This window comes from Ovis canadensis, chromosome 17 (assembly GCF_042477335.2).
Source record: "Ovis canadensis isolate MfBH-ARS-UI-01 breed Bighorn chromosome 17, ARS-UI_OviCan_v2, whole genome shotgun sequence".
In the NCBI taxonomy this organism is placed as follows: Eukaryota; Metazoa; Chordata; class Mammalia; order Artiodactyla; family Bovidae; genus Ovis; species Ovis canadensis.
The window spans coordinates 39,232,888-39,254,826 of NC_091261.1; the positions used below are offsets into that span (position 1 = coordinate 39,232,888).

Here is a 21,939-nt window from a genome sequence, read left to right on the forward strand (position 1 = left end):
GTTCTCCATTTGTATCCTCCTCATTTGTTGATGATGACTAAAGACTTAAAAGTCTATATTTTCTGTGTTAATGTGCTTTTGATTCCTTTGACCAAGGTCAAGTTGTCTGAGTTTGTGTGGGTATACTAGTGGACTCTCTATTCTGTTCCATTTATCTTTGGTTTTATTTGTTTAAAATATGATGCTCTCTTGATTATTTTAGCTTTCTAGAAAATCTTGAAATCAGAAAGTGTGAGTACTTTTCAATTTGTCCTGTCATTCATCTGAGACCAATAGGTTACTGAAAGGTAATTTCTTACATAACGGATATTTTTCTGATAGCTTTTGTCTCTCGATTCTAGCCTAATTTTGCTATTATCAGGTAATGTACTCTCTTTGGCTTTGCAAGGGAGCAAAAATAAGTTTCCTGTACCCTTCTAGATTGTTGCCTGTGACCCCCTATTGTAAAAGACAGACTAATAGGAGAAAACAAACAAGTTTAATAACGTGTTTACCTTCTGTATACATTAGTGACCCAGAAAAACAGAAAAACTCCTTTAAATGCTGAAGCTACAGTGTTAAAAAACATTTTCAGATAAAGACAAAAGGAGATATAGGAAAAGAGGGTGAGCCATTACAAGAAGTTACCAAGAAATGCAGATTTAAGTCATTACCTTGGGCTTCTCCAGTGGCTCAGATGGTAAAGAATCTGCCTTCAGTGCAGGGGAAGACCTGGATTTGATCCCTGGGTAGGGAAGACACCCCTGGGGAAGGGAATGGCTGCTCATTCCAGCATTCTTGCCTGGAGAATTCCATGGATAGAGGAATCTGTCAGGCTGCAGTCTATAGGGTTGCTAAGAGTCAGACACAACAGAGCGACTAACACTTTCAGGGCTTCCCTCTGGCTCAGACAGTGAACAATCTACTTGCCATGCACGAGAACCGGGTTTCATCCTTGGGTTGGGAGTATCTCCTGAAGAAGGAAATGTCTGCCCACTCCAGTATTCTTACCTGGAGAATTCCATGGACAGTAAAGAGCCTGTCAAGCTGCAGTCTATAGGGTCACAAAGAGTCGGATGTGACTGAGCGACTAACACTTTCTCTTTCTGGTATAAACAGGGGGATGTGCTTACAAATGGAATTTTTCCTCATAAATGTAAATATCTTTAACAAAAGGGTAACGAAGATCATGGCATCTGGTCCCATCGCTTCATGGGAAATAGATGGGGAAACAGTGGAAATAGTGTCTGACTTTATATTTTGGGGCTCCAAAATCACTGCAAATGGTGACTGCAGCCATGAAATTAAAAGATGCTTACTTCTTGGAAGAAAAGTTATGACCAACCTAGACAGCATGTTGAAAAGCAGAGACATTACTTTGCCAACAAAGGTCCGTCTAGTCAAGGCTATGGTTTTTCCAGTGGTCATGTATGGATGTGAAAGTTGGACTGTGAAGAAAGCTGAGCGCCAGAGAATTGATGCTTTTGAAGTGTGGTGTTGGAGAAGACTCTTGAGAGTCCCTTGGACTGCAAGGAGATCCAACCAGTCCATTCTGAAGGAGATCAGCCCTGGGATTTCTTCAAAAGGAATGATGCTGAAGCTGAAACTCCAGTATTTTGGCCACCTCATGCAAAGAGTTGACTCATTGGAAAAGACTCTGATGCTGGGAGGGATTGGGGGTAGGAGGAGAAGGGGACGACAGAGGATAAGATGGCTGGATGTCATCACCGACTCAATGGACATGAGTCTGAGTGAACTCCGGGAGATGGTGATGGACAGGGAGGCCTGGCGTGCTGCAATTCATGGGCTCGCAAAGAGTTGGACACGACTAAGTGACTGAACTGAACTGAACTTCTCAATTTTTCAAAGCTTTTCCTATTCTATTTCTTAAGAATTATCAGCCTAAAATACTTCTTATGCCAAAGAGATGTATTTTAGGATGGTATATTCTCTTCAGTCTTTTGAAAGTTAAGATTTACTCTTATTTAAAGTTTTAGTTTTTCTTCTTTTAACTGAAGTCTAGTTGCTGCACAATATTATATAAGTTATGGGTGTACATTGTAGTGGTTTGCAATTTTTAAAGGTTGTACTCTGTTTATGAAGTATTGACTATATTCTCCATGTTATGCAATATATTCTTGTAGCATTTTTGTACCTAAGGCTCTATACCTCTTACTCCCCTACCTCAGTAAGCCTCCCCCTCTTCTCACTGGTAGCCACAAATTTGTTCTCTATATCTCTGAGTCTGCTGCTTTTAGATTCTATACACTCATTTGTTGTATGTTTTAGATTCCACATGTAGGTGATGTCACACGACAATTGTCTTCTGACTTACTTCACTCAGCATAATGATCTCCAGTTCCATCCATATTGCTGCGAATGACAAAATTGCCCTCTTTCTATGGTGGAGTTGTATTCCATCTTCTTTATCTATTCGTCCGTTAATAGACACTTAGATTGTTTCTTTATATCTTGGCAATTGCAAATAATGCATGTTATGAATATTGGGGTGCGTGTATGTTTTCAAATTAGTGTTTTTGTTTTTATGGCTATGCACCCCAGAGTGGAATTGCTGGGTCACACAGTAGTTCTATTTTTAGTTTTTTAAGAAACCTTTATACTGTTGTTTGTTTGTTTGTTTTTCCTTTTTACAGTGACTGCAACAATTTAACATTCTCACCAACAGGATAAGAGGGCCTTCCTTTTCTCCACATCCTCATCAACATTTGTTATGTGCATTCTTTTTGATGATAATCATTCTGACAGGTGTGAGGTGATCTCGGTGTGGTTTTGATTTGCATTCCTTGATAATTAGTGATGTCGAGCATCTTTTTGTGTGCCTATTGGCCATCTACATTTCCTCTTTGGAAAAAAATGTGTGTTCATTATTTATGCCCACTTTTTAATCATGTTGTTTGTTTTTTGATGTTGAGTTGTTTGAGCTGTTTATACATGTTGGATTTCAACCCCTTAATAGTCATATGATTTGTAAATATTATCTCCCACCTCGTAGACTGTCTTTTCATTTTTGCCCTTGCTGGGCAAAATTTTTTAAGTTCAGTAAAGTCTCATTAGTTTATTTTTGGTTTTATTTCCTTTGCCTTAGCAGACATCCAAAACAATATTGATTCAATTTATGTCAAGTGTGTTCTGTTCTGACTTTGCTCTCCTTTAGAAGTTTTATGGCTTCCAGTCTTACATTTAGGTCTTTAATCTGTTGTGAGTTTATTTTTGTATATGGTGTCAAGAGATGTTCTAATTCTGTTCTTTTACATGTAGCCGTCCAGTTTTCCCAGCACCATTTCTTGAAGCAACTGTCTTTTCTCTGTTGTGTAGCCTTACCTCCTTTGTCATATGTTAATTGAACATAAGAGTATGAGTTTATTTCTGGGCTCTCTATCCTGTTGCGTTGATCTGTGTCATCTGCTTTTCTGTAGTACAATATTGTTTTGGTTACTGTATCTTTGTAGTATAGTCTGAAGTCAAGGATCATGATTCCTTACCTCTGTTCTTCTTTGTCAGGATTGTTTGGGCTAGTCAGAATCTTTTGTGTTTCCATGCAAATTTTAAAATTATTTGTTCTAGGCCTATGAAAAATGCCATTGGCATTTTGATAGGGATTGCATTGAATCTGTAGATTGTCTTGAGTAGTATTGTGATTTTTAACAATATTGACTCTTCCAATCCAGCTTCATAGTATATCTTTCTATATATTCATGTCTTCAGTTTCTTTCCTCAGTGTCATATAGCTTTTAGGGTACAGGATTTTTGTTTATTCCTATTTTATTATTTTTGATATAATGGTCAGTAGTTCAGTCGCTCAGCCATGTACAACTCTTTGTGGCCCCATGGACCATAGCACGCCAGGCCTCCCTGTCCATAGCCAACTTCCAGAGTTTACTCAAACTCATGTCCATTGAGTCAGTAATGCCATCCAACTATCTCATCCTCTGTTATCCCATTCTCCTCCCGCCTTCAATCTTTACCAGCATCAGGGTTTTTTCCCAGTGAGTCAGTTCTTTGCATCAGGTGGCCAAAGTATTGGAGTTTCAGCTTCAGCATCAGTCCTTCCAATGAATATTCAGGACTGATTTCCTTTAGGATGGACTGGTTCGATCTCCTTGCAGTCCAAGGGACTCTCAAGAGTCTTCTCCAACACCACAGTTCAAAAACATCAATTCTTCGGCACTCAGCTTTCTTTATAGTCCAACTCTCACATCTCTACATGACTACTGGAAAAACCATAACTTTGACTAGATGGACCTTTGTTGGCAAAATAATGTCTCTGCTTTTGAATATGCTGTCCAGGTTGGTCATAACTTTTCTTCCCAGGAGCAAGTGTCTTAATTTCATGGTGGCAGTTACCATCTGCAGTGATTTTGGAGCCCAGAAAAATAAAGTCTCACACTGTTTCCACTGTTTCCCCATCTATTTCCCATGAAGTGATGGGACTGGATGCCATGTTCTTAGTTTTCTGAATGTTGCTTTTTAAGCCAGCTTTTTCACTCTCCTCTTTCACTTTCATCAAGAGGCTTTTTAAAGTTCCTCTTCACTTTCTGCCATAAGGGTGGTGTCATCTGCATATCTGAGGTTATTGATATTTCTCCTGGCAATCTTGATTCCAGCTTGTGCTTCATCCAGCCCAACATTTCTCATGATGTACTCTGCATAGAAGTTAAATAAGCAGGGTAACAATATACAGCCTTGACGTACTCTTTTCCCTATTTTAAACCAGTCTCTTGTTTCATGTCGAGCTCTAACTGTTGCTTCCTGACTTGCATACAGATTTCTCAGGAGGTAGATCAGGTGGTCTGGTATTCCCATCTCTAAGAATTTTCCAGAGCTTGTTGGGGTCCACACAATCAAAGGCTTTGGCATAGTCAATGAAGCAGAAGTAGGTATTTTTCTGAAACTCTCTTCCTTTTTGATGATCCAATGGATGTTGGCAATTTGATCTCTGGTTCCTAATGGTAAATGGGATTGTTTCCTTAATTTATGTTTCTGATACTTTGTTTTTAGTATATAGAAATGTAACAGATTTTTGTATATTACTTTTATATCTGGTAACTTTACCAAATTCATCGATGAATCCTGGTAGTTTTCTGGTGGCATCTTTAGGATTTTCTATATATAGTATCATGTCATTTACAAACAGTGACAGTTTTAGTACTTTTCCAATTTGGATTCCTGTTATTTCTTTTTCTTCTCTGATTGCTGTGGCCAGGACTTCCAAAACTATGTTGAATAAAAGTGGCAAGAGTTCCTGATCTTAGAGAAAGTGCTGTAAGCTTTTCATTGTTGAATGTGATGTTAGCCATGGGTTTGCCATGTATGACCTTTATTGGGTTTAGGTATGTTTCCTGTATGGCTGATTTCTGAGGATTTTTTATCGTAAATGGATGTTGAATTTTGTTGAAATATTTTTCTACATCTATTATGTTGATCATACAGTTTTTATTCTTCAATTTGTTAATGTGATGTGTCACATTGATATTTATGGATATTGAAAAACCCTTGGGATGAATCCCACCTAAATATTCAAAAACTCAAGAGACTTACTCTTTTTTCACCAAATTATCAGTTTTAAATATTCCATGTGATCTTGAAAGAATGAGTTTTGTATATTTGTTGGGTACTGTGTTCTATTGTGGGGCTTCCCACATAGCGCAGTGGTAAAGAATCAGCCTGCCAATGTAGGAAATGCAAGAGAGCTAGATTCGATCCACTAGTCAGGAAGGAGGAGGAAATGGCAATCTACTCCAGTATTTTTGTCTGGAAAATTCCATGGGCAGAGGAGCCTGGTGGGCTACAGTCCATGGAGTTGCAAAGAGTCAGACATGACTGAGAGGCAGAGCACACATATGCACACACGTTCTACTGTGGGCTTCCCAGTTGGCTAGTGGTAAAGAATCCTCCTTCCAGTCCTGGAGATGAGGGGATATGCACGTTCAGTCCCTGGGCTGGGAAGATCCCCTGGAGGAGTAAATGGCAACCCACTCCAGTGTTGCCTGGATAATCCTGTGGACAGTGAAGCCTGGTAGGCTACAGTCTTTGGGGTCACAAAGGGTTGGATATGACCGAGTGACTGAGCATGCAGGCATGCATGTTCTGTTGTATTGCTTTTCCTGCTTCAAATAAAAATGTTACTTGTAGTTTCTGAGAGTCCTTGGCTCTTCTGGACCTTCTTTTCCATTGTGCCTTGCCTATTCCTGTTTAATTTGGATGCTTAGTCTTGCAGTTTCTCCTCTGTGTGGAGGTTTGTCCTGAAAGAGAATTTCAGCAGTTTTTAACTTCTGAAGAAGTATAGTTTAGCCTTATCTCTCCAACTCTTTTCACATCTAGTAGCAGGAATAAAAAAATAAATGTGGAAGGTACTTTTTCTTGACTTCTAAGAATCTGAAGAGCAATCCCAGAGAGACTGAGAATTAAAACTTTCAGAATCAGAGAAATTTGTTCTTTGTAGCTGTTCTTTTTCCCACTGGTAGTAATTATTTGGGAGAAGGCAATGGCAACCCACTCCAGTACTCTGCCTGGGAAATCCCATGGACAGAGGAGCCTGGTAGGCTGCAGTCCATGGGGTCGCTAAGAGTCGGACACTACTGAGCGACTTCACTTTCACTTTTCACTTTCATGCACTGGAGAAAGAAATTGCAACCCACTCCAGTGTTCTTGCCTGAAGAATCCCAGGGAACGGGGGAGCCTGGTGGGCTGCCTTCTATGGGGTTGCACAGAGTTGGACACGACTGACATGACTTAGCAGCAGCAGAAGTAATTACTTGACTTAAGTGTATAGAATATCTAAATTCTAAAATGATGTCTTCAGAATGATTTATTTTCAACAGCAGTGGAGACTAACAGTTTTGCATTGGATATTTCAAATAATATCTACTTTATTTCTGTCATTCAAAGTTGAACATTACAAATTGTTTTTTTTTGTTTGTTTGTTTCAGATCAAAGACTGAATGAAACCCTTAGGCGGTATAAAATGGAAAATTTTTTCAAATATTCAACAGTACAGGTATGTAAATTAAATTGGGGTCTAACAAATTAAGTTCAAATTTGGTTGTAAATATGTCTGTATTTGACAAGTGTAGAATAAATGCTATTTAGGATTATTCCATGTGAAGTTGCCTATAGCACTTGAAAATTTTTCTTACAACTCTGATGCTTGTAAGGAAGCAAAGTTGTTTTTGTTTAATGACTATAAATTCTTTGACCATAGAAATTGCCTTTGTCCTCACCGGAGTTTGAGCTTACGATATATGTATATGGTGTTAAAATGTCAGAATTGTAAAATGAGAATTCATTAGACTTTTGAAACATCCTAGAATTGTTTTTAGGATACATCCAGTTATAAACTTTAACTCTCAATTGTCATAAATTTAACAGAAGCATGAACTAACTCAGAATAAGAAATAATACATGGCATTATTTAAAATTTTTTTTTCTTGGGTATACATTTTTATTTAAATATTGTATTTTTTTGACCAATAAAATATACTTACTGGTACAGTCTGAGTTACAGGATATTAAAATAAAAATAGCTCCTAGGTTAAATGGTAGCTCTATACTGAATCAGTAAAGAAATATTTTGCTTTTGACATAAATAAATCTTATAATTAAAACTGCAATTGCTTTTAAGGTATTAAAAGGAAGTTGTTGTTTTTTTTTTAAGATACTAGGTAATAGAGAATCTCATGATCCACTAGCCTCTAAATTTTGCTCAGATTCTTAGGTTCTTTTGCTTCTGCTTGATGTCATATGGAAATATCTCTGAAGGGACGATTCAAACAAAAGATTGATTTTAAAGCCTGAGTAAACCTCTGAGTATGGAATTGCATCCTGTCTCCTAAAATCTGGCTGACTGGATTACGAAAGATGGTTTTACCAAATAAAAGATTGACTCTAGCTAGCCCTTTATGTGCACCTTCACTGTGTACTGTTAATTTTGTTTGTTTTTGCCTGCACTGGTCTTCACTGCTTTCCAAGGGCTCTCTCTAGTTGCGGTGAGCGAGGGCTGCTCTTTGTTGCTATATGTGGTCTTGTCATTGCAAAGCACAGGCTTTAGGCGTTTAAGCTTCAGTATTGCAGCATGTGGGCTCAGAAGTTGTGACCTAGAAGTGGGCCCTAGAGCTTGCAGCTTTCAGTAGTCGTGGCACACAGGCTCAGTAGTTGCGGCACGTGGGCTTAGTTGGTCGTGCATCAGCAGGCAGATTTTTATCCACTGTGTCACCATGGAAGTCTATATATCCAGTGATTATAATATTTAAAGCTGATGGTAACATACTAAGTAGGGACAGGTTTTCCCTTACTTAATAGAGTACTATTTGGGGAAATTATGTAGCTCCTTTAATTCTTTGAAGGTACATGTCCTTCTCTTACATGTATTATTGTCAGTCATACAGTCAAATCTTGATTTTTATTTCTTATTTTTCATATTAGTATATTGCTACTGCCTAAGATTCCTTTGCACAGTATGTCTTCTCTTCAGAACATGTTGCTGTCTCAAGACTCAGTCCCTATAGGTCTTGCCTTTCACTACATACTTCGTATTGGTGAGTGAGAGGTGATACAGAGCTTGACAGGGAGTTTAATTTGCTTTCTAGCATAAAGGTCCATATCCTTGACCATATGCAGTGCACCTTTGGGGATTTTTCACCCCAGAAGCATTATTCTGGTTTCTGATAAAATACTCAGGAGGAGTTTTCTTTTGTTGTTGTTGGTTTTTTTGTTTTGTTTTTGCTTTCTCTTTGTTTTGCAGTAAAGGAAGAGAGAGGTAGGAGGTAACTTCATTATCAAAGAGTAAATGGGACCCAGGTGCACTGGCTCAGATCTCGTCCCTGTAATTTTAGTTGTGGCTACTAGCAACAGAAATTGTTCATAAATTTGTTTGCCTGTTTTGTTTAGCTGCATTTCCCAAGTTTCTAGAATAATTTTTGTTATATACTCAATAAATGAGTTGAATTAATGGAACAACCATAACCTTCCTCTTCTTCCCTCCTACCTACTTTTCTTCCAACATCGTGTGAGCTCTGTTGCCAGATACAATGAAAGTGGAGATGTAAAAAGTCATGATCAGCTTGAGAAATATAAATAGTTCATGCTTTTTGTTCTATTTTTAAAGGTAAAATCCTAGTGAACTGTCCTTTTTTCTCATACTAGGTACTGTAAAACTGCCAGGACTGTGTTAAATGGACATATTTTTGTGAAACCTTTTTTCCAATATTGAAAAAACCTGCAGTAGTTTGATATTTCTTATATTTTAAGTTGGTACTTCAAGGATAATTTTTATAGGAACTGCATTACAAGTGATAGTTAAAATTCTTTAGTACTGTTACCACGTAATAATCATTGAGACTTCTTTTGGATCAAAGTAAGTTCTGTGAATTGCCTTTAGATTTTTTATATAGCATTGTTTCTTAAGAAAATACAAGATCTAATACCTTTATAATAAATAGTAATACTTAAATTCTGTGGATTTAAATGGAGAGAGTCTTCCAGTGTCTTTAATAGCTTATATATTTAATATATTTGGTTCATAATACCTTCATAATTCATTCTTTAAAAAACCTTTTCCCTTATAATTTTATATAACTTTCTAAAGATATTTTATTATAATTTGTATTTTCTACTGGATTTATGGTTGAGTTACAATGTTGTTAGTTTCAAATACAGCAAAATGATTCAGTTATACATAAACATATATCCATTCTTTTTCAGATTCCTATCCCATATGGGTTATTATGAGATAGTGAGGAGAGTTCCCTGTGCTATACAGTTGGTGCTTGTTGACTGCCTATGTATAGTACCATATGTATATTAATCCCAATCTCCTAATTTATTGCTCTCCCCACCTTTCCCGTTTGATAGCCGTAAGTTTGTTTTTGACATCTGTTTCTCTTTTGTGAATGAGTTCATTTGTATTATCTTTTTAAATTCTACATATAGTGATACCCACTACAGTACTCTTGCCTGGAAAAACCCATGGACAGAGGATCCTGGTAGGCTGCAGTCCATGGGGTCGCGAAGAGTCGGACACGACTGAGCGACTTCACTTTCACTTTTCACTTTCATGCATTGGAGAAGGAAATTGCAACCCACTCCAGTGTTCTTGCCTGGAGAATCCCAGGGACAGTGGAGCCTGGGAGGCTGCCGTCTATGGGGTCGCACAGAGTCAGACACGACTGAAGCGACTTAGCAGCAGCAGCAGCAGTGGTATGATTTTTGTCTTTTCTGCATCTTGGTCACTTAGTATGACCATCTCTAGGTCCATCCATGTTGCTGCAAATGGCATTATTTCATTCTTTTTATTTTGAAGAGCTAGTTAGCATTATTCAAAAATTGAAGAATCAGCTACACTAGGAGGGGTTGTACAAAATGGAAGATTTTTATGGATAGAAGGAGAAGATGTGGCAAAAGGTATTAACGAAGGAAAAGAAAGGATTATTTCAGGCCAGGCTGTCTTCTAATGGGGGACTGACAGTCTAGGGGCCTTTTCCATGCAGTTACTTCATTAGTCAGTTCAGTTCAGTCGCTCAGTCGTGTCCGACTCTTTGCGACCCCATGAATCGCAGCACGCCAGGCCTCCCTGTCCATCACCAACTCCCGGAGTTCACTCAGACTCAGGTCCATCGAGTCAGTGATGCCATCCAGCCATCTCATCCTCGGTCGTCCCCTTCTCCTCCTGCCCCCAATCCCTCCCAGCATCAGAGTCTTTTCCAATGAGTCAACTCTTTGCATGAGGTGGCATAGTACTGATTAGCAAATTTCAGGTGGACTGTTTTAAAGGTCACATCTCTGATAGGGATTGAAACCGTCTTAGTTTTTGCTATGATGGGGAGGGCGGTTAGGAAATGATCCCACTTGGGGCTTCTTAGTTCTTTTTTAACAGTGTGATGGTATAATTTTGCATTTCTCTGATAAATAGGTATGTAGAGAATATTTTCATATGGTTTTTGGCCATCTGGATGTTCTGTTTCACATGAGTTTGAGCAAGCTCTGGGAGTTGGTGATGGACAGGGAAGCCTGGTGTGCTGCAGTCCATGGGGTTGCAGAGAATCAGACACAACTGAGCTGAACTGATGTTTTTCAGATGTTCCTTTTTAAATATTTTTCCCATTTAAAAAATTGGGTTATTTACCTTTTTTAAAAAAAAAAATCATTATTGGAGTATAGTTGATTTTACAATGTTCATTTCAAGTGTACAATAAGGTGAATGAGTTATGCATATACATATACTCATCCTTTTTCAGATTCCTTTCCCATATAGGCCATTACAGAGATTGAGTGGAGTTCCATGTGCTATACAGTAGGTCCTTATTAGTTATCTATTTTATATATAATAGTGTGTATATGTCAGTCCCAATCTCCCAGTTTATTTCTGCACCCTCCTCTTTCCTTCTTGGTAACGATAAGTTTGTTTTCTATATCTGTGACTTTGTTTCTGTTTTGTAAATAAATTCATTTGTGTCACATTTTAGATTACATGTACAAGTAATATCATATGATGTCCATCTTTCTCTGATTTACTTCACTCAGTATGACTGTCTCTAGGTCCATCCACGTTACTGCAAATGGCATTCTTTCGTTCTTTTTTATGGCTGAGTAATATCCCATGGTATACATGTACCACATCTTCTTTATCCGTTTCTCTCTCAGTGGACATTTAAGTGGCCTCCGTGTCCTGGCTGTTGTAAATAGTGCTGCAGTGAACATTGGTATGCATGTATCTTTTTGAATAATGGTTTTCTCCAGATATATACTCCTGAGTGGAATTGCTGGATCATATGGTAGCTCTAGTTTTAGTTTTCTAAGGAGCTTTCATACTGTTCTCCATACTAGCGATATCAATTTATATCCCCACCAACAATGTGCGAGGGTTCCTTTTTCTCCACACCCTCTCCAGCATTTATTGTTTATAGATTTTTTGATGATGTCCATTCTGACCAGTGTAAAGTGATACCTCATTATAGTTTTGATTCACAGTTCTCTAATAATAAAGTGATCTTTTCATGTGCCTCTTAGCCATCTTTGGAGAAATGTCTGTTTAGATCTTCTGCTCATTTTTCAATTGGGTTTATTTCATTTTTCATGGCTGAATAATAGTCCATCTTAAATATGTAAAGCTAAATATATTTTACATAGTTAATTTCTTGAATGACCCCTTCAGGTTGTTGTGAAATTTAGTTGTCTTTCTTTGATTATGTTTTGTTTTCTGTATAAATAAAAAGTATTTCAAATCGCATTGCTCTTTGAGAGTGTAGTAGTGGGCACTGGCTGACAAATGTTCAAAGATAAAAAGATTTTATTCAAGAAGGTGAGTGAGTCATATCCTTTTTGCCTCATTTCTTTCCTCCTACTCCCCCACCCCCTTAAATCACTGCCTTTTCTCACATGAAAGCTAATTGCATCTTCTTTGTAACCTGTGCCACACTAGTATTATACATGTGTGTTCTAGGGATGGGATAAGTGTTTTTGTTCTTTTTGTACTTGCTGAGAGACAGAGTGGAATATTAAAAATAAGTTTATTTTCTCTGAAAACTCTCTTAAAAGTATCTTCCTTTTCTAGCTTGAAACTTGTTTTTCTGCCTGTTACACCTTGAACTCAAAATTTTTTTAAAAAATTGAGACTCAGGAAAGAGAGGAAATAACATAAACTAGAAAGAAAAAGAAGGAAGAAATAAATATAAAAACATGGTGCTAAGAGGTATGAGTTGGTTGTGGGAGGAAAAGACAGTCATTGTGCATATTATTCACCGATAGAGCAAACATTAATATATTCAACAAGTGCTTGACCACTATGTAGGCTCTAGGGACAGACCTATCAATAAGATACGCAGAGGATCCTCTTTCAGTGGAAGAGAGAGAAATGAATGAACAAAAACTGTGATAGTTTATGAACAAAATAAACAGGGTGCTGAGAGAGATTAATGTGTATGCAGTGTGGTGGTGGCTGAGACTTGTTTTTGGTAGAAAAGGCAGAGAAGACTTCTTTAAGGTAGCAACATTTAAGTTGGCACTGAAAGTGAAGAACAAGCCAAGGAAAAAGCCAAGAAGAGGCTCTGAGGCAGGAAGAAATTAGACATGTCTTAATATAATGTATAAGAGCTGGTCCAATTTTAATCAAATAATAGTTATTTGATTAATGAATTATTAATGAATTAATGAAGTATTAATGAATAATAGTTATTTGATTACTTTATGTTGAAGGAATAGTAGGGCTACTCTTGTTGATCATGAGTTTAGAAATATAAAACTTTATTGATAACAATATAACAAACCGCTTTTATTATTTAAGTCAAATTACAAGCTTTCTAGACCAGTACTGTTCAGTGGAACTTCCTGTGATCGTGGAAATGTTGTATAGTTCAGTAGTTTTTAATATGGTAGCAAGTAACACATGGGGCAGTTAAGCACTTGAAATTAAGCTACACAACAGACAGGTCTTTTATCTGATTTTTACTTAAGAAATTTTAAATTTGAATAGACTAATGTGGCTTATGAAGAGTACATCATGCAAAATTCCAGGCTGGATGAAGCACAAGCTGGAATCAAGATCCCTGGGAGAAATATCAATATCTTCAGATACGCAGATGACACCACCCTTATGGCAGAATGCGAAGAGAAACTAAAGAGCCACTTGATGACTGTGAAAGAGGAGAGTGAAAAAGCTGGCTTAAAACTCAACTTTCAAAAAACGAAGATCATGGCATTTGGTCCCATCACTTCATGGCAAATAGATGGGGAAACAATGGAAAAAGTGATAGACTTTATTTTCTTGGACTCGAAAATCACTGCAGATGGTGACTGCAGCCATGAAATTAAAAGACGCTTACTCCTTGGAAGAAAAGCTATGACCAACCTAGACAGCATATTAAAAAGCAGAGACATTACTTTGCCAACCAAGGTCCATCTAATCAAAGCAAATCTATGGTTTTTCCAGTAGTCATATATGGATGTGAGAGTTAGACCATAAAGAAAGCTGAGTGCTGAAGAATTGATGCTTTTGAACTGTGATGTTGGAAAAGACTCTTGAGAGTCCTGTGGACTGCAGGGAGATCCAACCAGTCCATCCTAGAGGAGATCAGTCCTGAATATTTATTGGAAGAACTGATGCTGAAGCTGAAACACCAATACTTTGGCCGCCTGATGTGAAGAACTGACTCACTGGAAAAGACTTTGATGCTGGAAAGATTGAAGGCAAGAGGAGAAGGGGATGGCAGAGAATGAGAGAGTTGGATGAGATGACTGACTTGACGGACATGAGTTTGAGCAAGCTCTGGGAGTTGGTGATGGACAGGGAAGCCTGGCTTGCTACAGTCAGTCCATGGGGTTGCAAAGAGTCGGACTCGACTGAGTGACTAACCTGAACTGAAATGTGGCATATGGCTATCGTTTTTTAGATAGTGCGGTTCTACTCTCCATGTGATGGATTACTCAGGTAAAACTGTGAAGAGTCGATTTGCCTCATCCCATGTCTAGTGAAGATAGAAAATCAGTAATTTAGGACTTAAACTAAACTCTGAATTTAGGAGTTTATCAATTTCTTAGGTCATACTTCAGCCACCTTTATTGATGAAAATCAACCTCCTCTTGATAACAATGAAAGGTGTAAGAGTTTACTGCAACCCTTTAAAATGTACAAGAACACCTTCACGAAATGCTAGTCAACCTATACTTCTAAAGGATAGAGGAAAGGATGCTATTTGGTAGCCTGTGATGCTCATTAAAATCCAGAAAACAACATTCAGAACTGTAATTACAATACTTAAAGAGTATTTAGTTGTCTTAGAGGAAGAAAAGTGTCTACAAAATTAGTTTACCTGACTACAGTCCAAATTATTGCCACTCTTTCTGTGATAAATCATCACTGTCATCTCAGGAAGTCATCTTGGGATCAAAACAGATAGAAATTAATTATACAATATCCATTTTTCAAGATTTTTATAATTCTATAAATATTTCTTTTCTTTTGTATAATTTGTTTAAATTTTGTTTTAGGGAATATCAAGTCTTATAAATACTTTTAAAATAAGTCAATTTCAATCTTATTCTCCCAACTTGAATTTTTAGTAAATAATGCAGTCCCTAATTCCTAAAGTTTTACTAGCAAGTAAGAAGGGGTTGCTGAATCTGTATTTTTATTTTCAGATATTTATCTTATGTTTTGATTTATTACTTTTATTTTAGAATGTTACAGCTTTTATAATTTAGATTATTGAGTCATTTTGCATTTGTATCTCCTTAGCAGCTATCCTTAGAAGATAGTTGTGGAGCAGTGTCTTCACTTAATTCACCTTAATATATATTGAGCACCATCTTTATGTAAGGCACTGTGCCAGGAGTTTTAGCAATGTAAAGTTATGTAAAATAACATAGCAATTTTAGAGGAACATAGAGACTTACAAAAATATGGGATGAGAAATATTAAATTGGATAAGAGGCATAATATTTGAATCTTTTAAAAACTTTAAAACCAGCTATTAGTAATAAGAGAAAAAAGGAGATCATGTATAGTTGGAGAGATCTGGGAGTTTCCTGGAGGATATGTAGTGTATCTGAGAGGCACTGCTAAATAGATAGGATTTTGAAAACTTCAGTGAGGGGCCAAAAGAGGGCATGGTGAAGAGCATTGTAGCTGGACCCACTGGCATGATGAGTAGCCAAAGAGGGTGAGAAAATGAGAGCTGTATTTAGGGACTAAAACATACTTCGGTTTCTGTAATGTGTTTGGCATATGTGAAAGAAGTAATTGAAAATAAGGTTAGGAAGTGTAGATTATTCCAACATTATAGAGGACCTTGAATGGTTAGGTTGAATAGTTTGGATTTAAATACTAGAAGGTTATTAATTATTTTTTAGAAGAATAGCTTTCTGAGTAATCTGGAAGAAACTCATCACTAATTTATTATGCATCTACTGCAAATAAAGCACCTGTTCCAGTCCACTTTAGTACACTAATTCCTAGAATGTCGACGTTCACTTTTGCCATCTCCTATTTGACCACTTCCACTTTGCCTTGACCTATGGACTTAACATTCCAGGTTCCTAGGCAATATTGCTCTTTACAGCATCGGACCTTGCTTTCATCACCAGTCACATCCACAACCGGGTGTTGTTTTTGCTTTGGCTCCATCGCTTTATTCTTTCTGGAGTTATTTCTCCACTGGTCTCTAGTAGCATATTTGGCACTTACTGACCTGGGGAATTCACCTTTCAGTGTCCTATCTTTTTGCCTTTTCATACTGTTCATGGGTTCTCAAGGCAAGAATACTGAAGTGGTTTGCCATTCCCTTCTCCAGTGGACCACATTTTGTCAGAACTCTCCACCATGACCCATCCGTCTTAGGTGGCCCTACATGGCATGCAGTCCATGAGGTCACAAAGAGTTGGACACGACTGAGCGACTGAAATGAACTAGGTTTGTCCTAGCTTTTCATCCAAGGAGCAAGCATCTTTTAATTTCATGGCTGCAGTCACTGTCCACAGTGATTTTAGAGCCTAAGAAAATAGTTTCTCACTGTTTCCATTTTCTCCCCATCTATCTGACATGAAGTGATGGGACTGGATGCCATGATCTTCATTTTTTGAATGTTGTGTTTTAAGCCAGCTTTTTGACTCTTCTCTTTCCCTTTCATTAAGCAGCTTTTTAGTTCCTCTTCGCTTTTTGCCATTAGGGTATTGTCATCTGCATATCTGAGGTTATTGATATTTCTCCTGGCAATCTTGATTCCAGCTTGAGCTTCATCCAGCTCAGCATTTGGCATGATGTACTCTGTATATAAATTAAATAAGCTGGGTGTCAGTATACAGCCTTGACGTACTCCTTTCCCAATTTTGAACCAGTCTGTTGTTCCATGTCCATTTCTCACTGTTGCTTCTTGACCTGCGTACAGGTTTCTCAGGAGGCAGGTAAGGTGGTTTGATATTCCCATCTCTTTAAGAATTAAAGAAATATTCTTATTACCACTAACATGGTCTCATCACAAAATACTGCCAATGAAGCATCAAATGCATTGAAAAGAAAACATGATGATGATGATGACGACGATGACAATGATGACTATGATAATTTGTAATCTAGCCTTGACGCATGTGACATGTATACTTGGTTCTGAATCTATTGTACTGAGATTAAACATGCATGCTAGGTATTTCCATGTTGTGTTCTAGAAAAAATAGTATTTCAGGAGTAAATATCCTTACCATACTTTTCGATTGAGCTGTTATGTTAGATTTTCTTTAATAGGATTAGTAATTAACAGTTAGTTACTAGGTTAATTTAAAAAATTGAAACCATGATGAAATGTCCCAACATACCTTCCAGAATGGTTAAACGAAAACATAGCCCCACTGAAAAGTCAAATACTGAAAAGTATGGAGAAAAAAATGAATTAGTCAGACATTGCTGGTGATACTATGTGAAGAATTTTGTAGTTTCTTCTAATTACAAAGATGGTAACAATGACCCTATAGGCGAGATAGCAAAAGAGACACAGATGCAAAGAACAGACTTTTGGACTCTGTGGGAGAAGGCGAGGGTAGGATGATTTGAGAGAATAGCATTGAAACATGTATATTATCATATGTGAAATAGATCTCCAGTCCAAGTTGATACATGTGAGAGGGTGCTCAGGGCCGGTGCACTGGGATGACCCTGAGAGATGGGATGGGGAGCGAGGTGGGAGGAGGGTTAAGGATGGGGAACACATGTACACCCATGGCTGATTCATGTCAATGTATGGCAAAAACCACTACAATATTGTAAAGTAATTAGCCTCCACAAAGAAAGGCAATGCCAAAGAATGCTCAAACTACTGCACAATTGCACTCATCTCACACACTAGTAAAGTAATGCTCAAAATTCTCCAAGCCAGGCTTCAGCAATACGTGAACCGTGAACTTCCAGATGTTCAAGCTGGTTTTCGAAAAGGCAGAGGAAACAGAGATCAAATTGCCAACATCCGCTGGATCCTGGAAAAAGCAAGAGAGTTCCAGAAAAACGTCTATTTCTGCTTTATTGACTATGCCAAAGCCTTTGACTGTGTGGATCACAATAAACTGTGGAAAACTCTGAGAGATGGGAATACCAGACCACCTAACCTGCCTTTTGTGAAACCTATATGCAGGTCAGGAAGCAACAGTTAGAACTGGACATAGAACAACAGACTGGTTCCAGATAGGAAAAGGAGTACATCAAGGCTGTATATTGTCACCCTGCTTATTTAACTTCTATGGAGAGTACATCATGAGAAACACGGGACTGGAAGAAGCACAAGTTGGAATCAAGATTGCCGGGAGAAATATCAATAACCTCAGATATGCAGATGACACCACCCTTATGGCAGAAAGTGAAGAGGAACTAAAAAGCCTCTTGATGAAAGTGAAAGAGGAGAGCGAAAAAGTTGGCCTAAAGGTCAACATTCAGAAAATGAAGATCATGGCATCCGGTCCCATCACTTCATGGGAAATAGATGGGGAAACAGTGGAAACAGTGTCAGACTTTATTTTGGGGGGCTCCAAAATCACTGCAGATGGTGACTGCAGCCATGAAATTAAAAGATGCCTACTCCTTGGAAGAAAAGTTATGACCAACCTAGACAGCATATTCAAAAGCAGAGACATTACTTTGCCAACAAAGGTCCGTCTAGTCACGGCTATGGTTTTTCCAGTGGTCATGTATGGATGTGAGAGTTGGACTGTGAAGAAGGCTGAGCGCTGAAGAATTGATGCTTTTGAACTGTGGTGTTGGAGAAGACTCTTGAGAGTCCCTTGGACTGCAAGGAGATCACTCCTGGGATTTCTTTGGAAGGAATGATGCTAAAGCTGAAACTCCAGTACTTTGGCCACCTCATGGGAAGAGCTGACTCACTGGAAAAGACTGTGATGCTGGGAGGGATTGGGGGCAGGAGGTGAAGGGAACAACAGAGGATGAGATGGCTGGATGGTATCTGTGACTCGATGGACATGAGTCTGAGTGAACCCCGGGAGTTGGTGATGGAGAGGGAGACCTGGCGTGCTGCAGTTCATGGGGTCGCAAAGAGTCGGACACAACTGAGCAACTGAACTGAACTGAACTGAATTAGCCTCCAATTAAAAGTTAAAATTAGCCTCCAATTCCTTTTCATTCATCATAGAGAAACCAAAATGAACCATGACAACCTAAAGAACCATTGTTTACAAAAACCTATACAGAAGTATTTGTAGCAGTTTTGTTCATAATATCCTAAAATATGGATGAAGCTGGAGCCTATTATACACAGTGAAGTAAGTCAGAAATAAAAACGTCAATACAGTATATTAACACATATATTTGGAATTTAGAAAGATGTTAGCAATGACCATATTTGTGAGACAGCAAAAGAGACGCAAATATAAAGAACAGACTTTCGGATTCTGTGGGAGAAGGTGAGGATGGGATGATTTGAGAGAATAGCATTAAAACATGTACATTACCATATGTGAAATAGATCAGTCCAGGTTCGATGCATGAAACAGGGCACTCAAAGCTGGTACACTGGGACAACCCAGTGGGATGGGATGGGATGAGGAGGGAGGTTAGAAGGGGGTTCAGGATGGGGGACACACGTACACCCATGGATAGTTCATAATAGCCCCAAATGGGAAACAACCAATGGTGAATGGTTAAACAAACCATGGTACATACTTACCATGTACTATTACCCTCAACTAAAAAGAAATTAATATTTAATACATGTAAAAAAAATGTCCAGGAAATTATGCTGATTGGAAAAAAGCGACCAATCACAGAATATTACATACTTAATTGGTTTCTTTTCTACAAGACTCTTGAAATAACATATAGATGGAGAACAAATTAGTGGTTGTCAGAGTTCAGGGATGGGGATGGGTGAGACGTAGATGGGTAGGACGTTGCCCTAAAGGTACGAGATGAAGGATTCTTGGGTTATGGAACTATCCTGTGTTTTAACTTAATATCATTATTATGGAAGTTTTACCGTACTTTATTGTTTGCAGTTTTGCAAGGTGTTACTGTTGGGGGAAAATTGGTAAAAGCTATAGGACAGTTCTCTATTATTTCTTTTTTAGTTGAAGTGTAATTGATACACAGTTACAATTATGTCACAGGTGTACAGTTTTTTACCAATTCACAATTTTAAAAGTTATATCTCATTTATAGTTACAGTTATTGTAAGTGTTGATTATCTTCTCAGTGTTGTACAGTATATCCCTTTTGCTTATTCTGTACCTGATTTGTACTTCATACTCTTATGTTTCCCTATATTACTTCTTCCCCATCCTCTCTCCCTTCTGGTAACCACGATTTTTTTTTCTCTGTATCTGTGAGTCTGCTTCTTTTAGGTTATATTCACTAGTTTGTTATATATTTCATATTCCACATATGAGTGATATTATAGAGCATTTGTCTTCCTTTGTCTGACTTATTTCACTTAGCATAATGCCCTCCAAGTCCATGTGCTGCTACTAACTTTGGGTTTTGTTTGTTCTTTTTTCTCTAATTGCTTTAGGGATAAGGCTAGGTTGTTTTATCTGAGAATTTTCTTATTTCTTGAGGTAAGCTCCCATTACTATAAGCTTCCCTCTTAGAACTGTTTTTAAGGCGTCCTGTAGATTTGGGGTGGTTCTATTTTTGTTTTCATTTGGTTCTGGGTATTTTTTTGTTTCCTTTGATTTCTTTAGTGATAAATTAGTTTGGTAATATATTGTTTAGTCTCCATGCGTTTGTGATTTTTTTGCAGTTTTCTTTCCTGTAATTGATTTCTAATCTCATTGTATTGTGGTCAGAAAAGATGCTTGATATGGTTTCAGTTTTCTTAAATTTACCTAGGCTTGTTCTGTGGCCTAGCTTGTGATCCATGCCAGAGAATAGTTTATATACACTTGAAAAGATTGCGTGTATATATACATATATCATTTAAGTCCTTCTGTTCTTCTGGTCTAATGTTTCATTTAAGCCCTGTGTTTCCTTATTGACTTTTTGTCTGGACAGTCCATCCATGGACATAAGTAGTCTCCTACTATTACTGTGTTACTCTTGATTTCTCCTTTTATGTCTGTTAATATTTGCCTTATATACTTATGTGCTTGTGTGTTGTGTGTGTACATGAGTACAGTTGTTATCTCTTCTTGGATCAATCTCTTGATCATTATGTAGCATCCTCCTTTGTCTCCTGCAACAGTCTTTTTAAGGCTTTTTGTCTGATATAAGTGTTGCTACTCTGGCTTTCTTTTGATTTTCATTTGCATTAAATAGATTTTTGATCCCTTTACTTTCAGTTTATGTGTGTCTCTAGGTCTTAAGTCTCTTGTAGGCAGAAAGTCTTGTTTTTTATCCACACACTATGTCTTTATTTAGAGCATTTAGTCCATTTACATTTAACAGTTATTGATGTATATGTTCTTATTGTTATTTTGTTTATTGTTTTCTATTTGTTTTTACAGATCTTTTTTCCTCTTTTGTTCTCCTCTCTTGTGATTTGAAAACTATCTTTAGTGGTACTTTTGGATGCCTTTTTCTTTTTTGTATGTATAGCTATTATAGATTTTTGTTTTATGGTTTGCATGTGGTTTTTGTATAGCAGTCCATATATATATATATGTATGTGATTGTTTTAAGTTGCTGATCTTTTCATTTCAAATGCATTTTTAAAACCTTTCATTTGTAGTCTTCTCCCCTCATGATTACTGTTTTAGATATGGTATTTTTCATCTAATTATTTTGTATATCCCTTAACTGCTTATTGTGGTTACAGATGATTTTACTACTTTTGTCTTTTAACCTCCCCATCAGGTTTATGTGTCGATGATTTCCTATCTTTAGTACATGTTTGCCTTTTTTGGTGAACTTTTCTGTAAGTAATTTTCTGGTTTCTAGTTGTGGTCTTTTCTTTCTCATCTAGAGAAGTTCCTGTATCATTTATTATAAAACTTGATTTGGTGGTGGTGAGCTCTCAGCTT

General features: G+C 37.5%; 1 protein-coding gene across 6 annotated transcripts in view; it reads left to right on the forward strand.

Annotated features, from left to right (window-relative positions):
• SCLT1 (sodium channel and clathrin linker 1) overlaps window positions 1-21,939 on the forward strand; it is a 252,549-nt gene that overhangs the window by 10,328 nt on the left and 220,282 nt on the right. For all 6 annotated transcript variants that reach the window (XM_069557539.1, XM_069557538.1, XM_069557537.1 and 3 more), the window contains exon 2: window positions 6,930-6,997. In XM_069557539.1, coding sequence (XP_069413640.1) covers window positions 6,930-6,997 — 68 coding nt within the window. The remainder of the gene's footprint in view (window positions 1-6,929; window positions 6,998-21,939) is intronic.